Genomic DNA, 7,465 nt, shown 5'->3' on the forward strand with positions numbered 1-7,465 from the left:
ACCATGTGCAGGACAGCAGGAGGGGCGGCAGGAGGGTGGTAGGGCACCATCGAGCCTGCAGGTTACTGCTGTAGGAGCACTTCCTGCTTCGTTTCCATTCCTTTCCGTCCTCGGTGACCCAAGCCCCTACCCTGGAGCCGAGGAGACGCCTGTGGTCATGGAGGGGGCCTGGGGCCAAAGCGGTGCCTCGCAGAGTGGGCCCCCTCCCGCCGCTCCATGTAGCTCCTGCCAGCAGGTCCCTCCCGTGCACGGCCCTCGCCTCCGTTCTCTAGCGTGTGGAAGCACATCATTCAGGCCTGTCCGGCCCCACCGTGGCCCAGCTGCCAGGAGCTGACCCCTCACAGCTTAGCAGCTGCAGTCTCAGTCTGTCCAGGGGGGTGATGGGTAATTCTGGGCAGCCTGCCCCTGCCATGGCCAGAGCCCTCTCCCTCAGGCCCTTCCAGACCTGGGGCTGTGCCCGAGGAGTCCAGCCTCCCCGCTGTGGTGGCTAGATGCTGGGCTGGGGCGGGTGGTATGGCAGAGGCTGCAGTCCTTGATTCTGATGCTGCCTGGGCCCCCCAGTCTGCACCAGGGCACCGGTCTCACCCGGGGGAGTGACAGCCCAGAATAGCGCAGCCTGTGCAGCTCTGGGAGGGGGGGCAGGTTGAAAGGATAGTCGGGGGGCCTGGCTGTGTCCACTCCGACAGGCACACCCTGCCTGGCCAGGAATGCGATGCCAGCCGCGGGGATGGGGGCGGCCCCCGGGCTGGGCTGGAGGGAGCACTTGCCAGGACCAGTTGGGCCCACGTGCTCTTTACACCTGTGCATCTTTTTTTTTTTTATCTTGACCTGAGGACATGATTTTTATTGATTACGGGGGAGGGAGAGTGAGAGAACCTTCAATATGAGGGTGAAACAGATCAGTTGCCTCCCACACACACCCCAACCGAGGACCGAACCCACAGCCTGGGTGTGTGGCCTGATGGAATCAAGCCCACGACCTTTTGGTGTAGAGACAGTGCTCCAGCCCACGGAGCCACACTGGCCAGGGCCACACCTGCACCTCTTACGTGAGGACGGCAGCCAGGCCGGCTGCTTGTCACTCAGCTGCCCCGAGGGAAGGACGAGGTGGGATCTGGGAGGAGCCGGGAGCGAGGGCTAGCTGACTGCACAGCCAGTGCAAGTCCGTGCGGGAAGGAGAAAACGCGGGTGACGCCCAGGAGGACCCAGCACGGCCCGCCTGTCAGCGTCCCCCTCCTTACTGTCCTCGGTGGAGGAGCTGCGTGCCAGCGTGTGTGCGTGCGCTTCCTGCCGTTGGTGGAGCCAGTGCCTCTGCACAGCCGAGCGCCCGCCCCGTCCCAGCAGGAGGAGCTGCAGGCTGCTCTCTGCCACAGACATCCTCCGTGTCTCCCACGAGGGCGGGGCGTTTCCAAAGCGGGGTCTGTCGCGAGAGGAAACGTGTTGGAAAGTATAATGTTCACGGGCAGATTGTCACCCAGGAAGGTTTCTCCAGCCTGACCTCCCAGAAACAGCTGAGAGGTGCTGCCCTGGCGCCTCCGGTGCCTCAGCCTCGAGCTCACACACGCCGGGTGGACACACTGCCTTACTCAGCGTCCTTTCCTCTGTCCGGGGAAGCCTCTGGGGCTGGGGCTTGTGTCTTCCTCCTCTTCACGTCCCCACTTAGCAGGTAGTGGGCATTTTTCACGAGTATCTCTCTGATTTGTAAGAGAGAGCCCTTTAGGTGTTATGCATAGATAATGGGTAGGAATCTGCTGGCAAGTGTGTTCTGAGTACTTGTTTTCCTCATTGTTTCTTTGTATATTCCTTATGTGAATGCATATACACACGTGTATGTGTCCTAGAGGCCCAGTGCACAAAATTGGTGCACTGGAGCGGGGGTCCCTCAGCTCAGCCTGTGCCCTCTCACAGTCCGGGAGCCCTGTGATCCATCGCCCCTACAGAGCGAGGCCCCGCCCACCCGCCGCAGCGCTGCCACTGGGTAGCCTGGGCCTCCCTCTACAGGGCGATCATGGGGCGATGGCCAGGCCCCTCACCAATCGCATCGCACCTACCTTGGCTGGCCTGGCGCCAGTGGGTGTCACAGCGTGGTTGTCTGGAAGGTCGTCCGGACAGTCGTTCTGCTGTTCAGTCTTTCGGTCGATTTGCATATTATACTTTTATTACTGTAGATGCATATGTAAAGGGTGTCCCAAAATTCACGCAAGATTTGAATTTTACGCCATTTGTGCCGTAAAGTGTTGCCAACGGAAAAAAAAAGCGTGACAGCTGACAGTTCAGGGTTATTAAAAATGGAGCGCTACACGAAAGAACGACGCGTTTTCATTGTTGAGCAATATTTTAAAAACAATGAAGTGGATGCTGATTTTTTGAACAAAATCATCTTCAGCGATGAGGCTCATTTTCATCTTGATGGCTTGATTAATCGACAAAATTGTCACATTTGGGGTTCAGGAAATCCACGAGTGATTGTTGAGAAACAAATGCATCACAACGTGTCACTGTTTGGTGCGGATTTGGCGCTGGAGGCATCATCGGACCATCCTTCTTCGAAAATGCAGCTGCTCAGGCAATAACAGTTAATGGTGCTCGCTATCGCGACATGATAATCCAGTTTTTTGTGCCTAAATTGCAAGATATGGATGTGGACGACATGTGGTTTCAACAAGACGGTGCCACATGCCATACAGCCCGAGAAACAATTCAATTACTGCGTGAGTCATTTCCTGGTCATGTAGTTTCCCGTTTTGGTGATCAGAATTGGCCGCCCAGATCATGCGATTTAACACCGTTGGACTTTTTTCTTTGGGGTTTTTTGAAGTCTAGATTTATGCCAACGAGCCCACGACCACCCACGCCTTGAAGGAGGAAATTGAGCGCTGTATCAACGAAATTCAGCCACATTTATGCAAAACGGTCATGGAAATTTTCAACAAAAGAGTGCGTATGTGCCAGCAAAGCCGTGGAGGCCATTTACCCAATATGCTGTTCCATACATAACCCTATACTGTATACTTTATGAATCAATAAAAAATTTACAATTTTTAATTATAAACCTGTGTTTTCTATCAACATTACTTCTTGCGTGAATTTTGGGACACCCTTTGTTTTGTCTTCTAAACGGAAGTTTGTGTTCTCACGCGGTCAGCTCTATTGGTGTTTTTTCTGTGACCTCTAGCGTCGCGTCGCGCACGGAGCTGGAACAGCCTCCCGACTCCGAGGTGACGTGAACAGGCGCCCGCGTCTTCTCCAGTTTCCGTGGCTCTGTTAGTCGCAGTGAAGCCCTCTGACCGGACCTCTTCGTTTTGTTTTTAATATATGTATTTTTTTTTTCAGAGAGAGAGAAAGGGAGGGATAGAAACCTCAATGATGAAAGAGAATCATTGAGTGGCTGCCTCCTGCACACTCCACTCTGGAGATCGAGCCCGAAACCCGGGCATGTGCCCTGACCCGGAATCGAACCATGACCTCCTGGTTCATAGGTCAATGCTCAACCACTGAGCCATGCTGGCCGGGCTTCTTTGGGTTTGATGGGGAGGGAGAGCCAGCATTCTCCTAGTGGGCCGGCAGTGGTCAGCATGGCCCCGAGGCAGGGAGGCAGGGAAGCCCCTCTGGCTGTCTGTGAGGGAAATGGGCCCGGCGGTGCTGGAAGCTGGACTCAGGCACTTGGGGCTGGTCCAGGGCAGGGCTGTGTCCTGGGGCCACAGTACCCAGCCCGGTGCCCTGAGGACCCAGGCCCTGCTGTGAGGTCTCCAGCGCTCTGCTCTCTCTGCAGCCCCCTGGACTCCGAGCTTGCACCCCCTGCGACTGCCCGCCATGAAGGCGCTCCTCCGCGTGCTCTGGCTCGCTCTGGCCTGCGGCTCTGCTCACACCACCCTGTCAAAGTCAGACGCCAAAAAGGCTGCCTCCAAGACCCTGCAGGAGAAGGTAAGGTGGTGGGAGCCTGGCCGCAGGGCTGCCCCTTTGCACCTTCTCTCTCCCCACGGGGGCCCTGTGTCCACGTGGCCTGGGAGCGGGAGGCTGGGGGGCGTGGCGGTGTGCTGACAGGACGGCCGCAGGGAGCAGCTCCCTGCCCTGGGCCTGTCTCGTGTGCCGTGTCCAAATTTCGGCCCTCACCCGCTTTCCGCTGCTTTCAGCACCAGCGCTCGTCCTGGATCATCTGTGAAGTCCAGTCGGGGAGGCAGAGCGGGTCTGCAGGGACTGTCAGCTCCGCCGGGCGGGCCTCTCCCTGCGTCTCCCGGCAGCGTCTCCCGGTCAGCGGCACAGGGCGACCAGCACAGCCCCTGGCTGAACCGAGAGGCCGCTCTGCCGGGTCCCGCCTCTGCCTGCGGGCACTGACGCTTCCCCGTTCCCTTTGCTCCAGACTCAGTTTGCAGAGAAGCCTGTCCAGGACCGGGGGCTGGTGGTGACGGACCCCCGAGCCGAGGACGTGGTTCTGGAGCATCGCAGCTACTGCTCGGCCAAGGCCCGGGAGCGGCACTTCGCTGGGGACGTCCTGGGCTACGTCACTCCGGTGAGCTGGCCCCGGCGGACAGGGTTGTCCCAAGGGCACGGCGGCGCTGGGGTCTGCATGCTCACCTCCCCAGGCCCCGCTGCCGTGGGGTGCAGCCGAACGGCGCAGGGTCCTCTGGGGGCTCGTCTGCCTGGCCAGCTGCAGGGACTCACCGGCCTCTGTCCTCCGCCAGTGGAACAGCCACGGCTACGACGTCACCAAGGTCTTTGGGGCCAAGTTCACGCTGATCTCACCCGTGTGGCTGCAGCTGAAGAGGCATGGCCGCGAGTTGTTCGAGGTCACGGGCCTCCACGACGTGGACCAAGGTTCTCACCTGTTCGTCTCCCGGCCCAGTGGGGGTGTGAGTGTGAGCCTGTGTGTGAGAGCATGCGTGTGTCCGTGTGTGAGAGCATGTGTGTGTCTGTGTGTGAGAGCATGTGTGTGTCCGTGTGTGAGAGCATGCGTGTTTCCGTGTGTGAGAGCATGCGTGTGTCCGTGTGTGAGAGCATGTGTGTGTCCGTGTGTGAGAGCATGCGTGTGTCCGTGTGTGAGAGCATGTGTGTGTCCGTGTGTGAGAGCATGCGTGTGTCCGTGTGTGAGAGCATGTGTGTGTGTGTGAGAGCATGTGTGTGTCCGTGTGAGCATGCGTGTGGTGACTGCCCGGGGTCGGCCTGCACCCCGTCCTCTTGGCGGGTGGTGCATGATGTCCAGGAGGGGTGTCTTGGGGGGCTGTTCAGCTTCTCTGAAAGCTGAGCGAGCATGCGTGTGGTGACTGCCCCGGGGTCGGCCTGCACCCCGTCCTCTTGGCGGGTGGTGCATGATGTCCAGGAGGGACGTCTGGGGGGGCTGTTCAGCTTCTCTGAAAGCTGAGCCTGGAGTGAAGAGAAGAAGAGAAGCGTCAGTGTCCGCGGCCTCTGGCTCAGCCAGGGCTGTGCTGGTCACCCCGTGCCGCTGACCGGAGACGGCAGGGGAGGCCCTCCCCGCGGAGCTGCCATCTCTGCAGATGTGCTCTCTCCCGGGCGCCCTGTCTGACCCGCTCACCACGGGACCATCACAGAACTCGCGGCGGGTCCGGGGAGGAGCGCGTTTGTGGGCCTGAGCCTGAGCTTACATGGCTGTCCCCCTTCCGGGTCCAGAGAGGACACACGTCAGCCAGTTGTAAAGCCTTGAGACCCAGAGCAGCTCCCCGATGCCAGGAGGGCAGCGTCAGAGTGTGGCTGCCGGACCCCCTCAGCTCCAAGCAACAGTCCCAGTGTCTGAGCTGCCAGCCCAGGCTGCTCTGTGGGGAGGCGGCCCCCAGACCTCCCCATCAGCTCCCCGCTGTTCTCCCGTCGTGCAGCGTTTTCCTGCGTGGGGGTAGGTGTGGGGCTGTGTCCCCAAATTGTCCTCTCCCTGCCCCATAGGGTGGATGCGTGCGATCCGGAAGCAGGCCAAGGGCCTCCGTATAGGTGAGTCCAGGGCGTGGAGGTGGTCATGGCAGCAGCCCTTAGGCCACAGGCCACGGGATGGAGGCCTAGTTGGTGTGACCTCCTGTGAGTGGATGAGTGGGCCCCAGGGTGATCCAGCGCATCGGTCACTCCCCCACCCGCTCAGAAACGTTTCGTGGCCCTGGTCCAGCCGGGTTCCTGTGGCCCTATGCCCCTATGCCCACCCGGCCTCAGCCCAGCATGGCCAGTCCTCCTTCACCAATTTCTTCACTCACGAGCGAGGGTCTGGGGCCCAAGCCCGAGAGTAACACCAACCCCACCCCGTCCCGGAGAACACAGCTGGCTAGTGAGGGAGTGTCCCAGAGTGCAGTGGGATCCGTGGGGTCTGGCGAGTTGGGGGCAGGCTGGGAGCAGGAGCCAGGAGGAGGCGCTAGAGGAGACATGTGGTTGGCGGTGTGGGGAGCCGTGGGCAGGGGCGGGTCTGGGTGGGAGATGGTCCAGTGGGAGCCAGGAGCGAAGAGCAGAGTGTGGGGTCTGGGCAGCCGGAACCAGCGAGATGGGCACACGGGTTGGCATCTCCACCCTTCTACCCCCGGGCCCGCCCTCACCAGGCCATGAGCTGCTGGGATGACCACGGTGGGTGCCCATGGTCACTCTGGGTGGGGCCGAGCACAGGAGGGTCACGCTGCCTGTGCGGGCCTGTGCCCCCAGTGCCTCGGCTCCTGTTTGAGGACTGGACGCACAAGGACTTCCAGAGCGTGTGGGACAGCGAGGACGAGATCGAGGAGCTCAGCAGGACCCTGCTCCTGGTCGCCAAGGTGAGGCCTGGCGCTCCCCAGGCGGGGCCCTGCCTCGGGTGACGCACAGCTGTCCTCAGGCCCCAGGGCTTGGGTTGGGTGGGGAGGGACATGAGTGGACAGCACAGAGGAGAGCCCTGGCCGCTCTTCCTGTGGTCTGTGGGGACCCCCACGACCCCCTCAGAGGGGCGCTTTGGTGCCTGTGGCTTGAGCCTCAGGCCGTGACCTTTGTGGTGGGCGCGGGGGCTGCCTCCCATGCTTCCCTCCTGCTCACGGGCCGTCCTCACCGTCCCGGGTCCTTTCAGAGCCAGCATTTCGATGGCTTCGTGGTGGAGGTGTGGAGCCAGCTGCTGAGCCAGAAGCACGTGTGAGTGGTGGAGGCAGAGCCCCAGGGTCCCGTGGAGGCCGGAGGAGGGACGGGGAGCCCGCTTGGGTGGAGGCCTTGGTCCCACAGACGCGGCTCTGCTGGCCTGCCCTGCGCCTGCCCTGCAGGTGGCGGGGGGGCAGGGGGCCCAGGCAGTGCCGCAGTCGGGCTGGCACACCAGCCGGGGGTTGCTGGCTGAGCACGAGGAGCCTGCCCAGGGCCCGAGGAGAGGCTGGCGAGCACAACCAGGCCCTTCTCATTGACGGCCATGGGGCTCTCGGAAAGAACCGCCGCCCAAGGCCACACTCTCTCTGGGCCAGAGAGACTAGCAGGGCCGAAGTGGTGGAGAGTCACCTGGCAGCCAGCCACCACCCCTGGCCTGTCAGGA

General features: G+C 61.2%; 1 protein-coding gene across 1 annotated transcript in view; it reads left to right on the forward strand.

Annotated features, from left to right (window-relative positions):
- CHID1 (chitinase domain containing 1) overlaps window positions 1-7,465 on the forward strand; it is a 16,535-nt gene that overhangs the window by 1,979 nt on the left and 7,091 nt on the right. The window contains exons 2-7 of the mRNA XM_006107516.2: window positions 3,773-3,924; window positions 4,361-4,510; window positions 4,683-4,815; window positions 5,893-5,937; window positions 6,628-6,734; window positions 7,019-7,080. Coding sequence (XP_006107578.1) covers window positions 3,814-3,924; window positions 4,361-4,510; window positions 4,683-4,815; window positions 5,893-5,937; window positions 6,628-6,734; window positions 7,019-7,080 — 608 coding nt within the window. The 5' untranslated portion in view covers window positions 3,773-3,813. The remainder of the gene's footprint in view (window positions 1-3,772; window positions 3,925-4,360; window positions 4,511-4,682; window positions 4,816-5,892; window positions 5,938-6,627; window positions 6,735-7,018; window positions 7,081-7,465) is intronic.

Source organism: Myotis lucifugus, unplaced genomic scaffold (assembly GCF_000147115.1).
Source record: "Myotis lucifugus unplaced genomic scaffold, Myoluc2.0 scaffold_1231, whole genome shotgun sequence".
NCBI lineage: Eukaryota > Metazoa > Chordata > Mammalia > Chiroptera > Vespertilionidae > Myotis > Myotis lucifugus.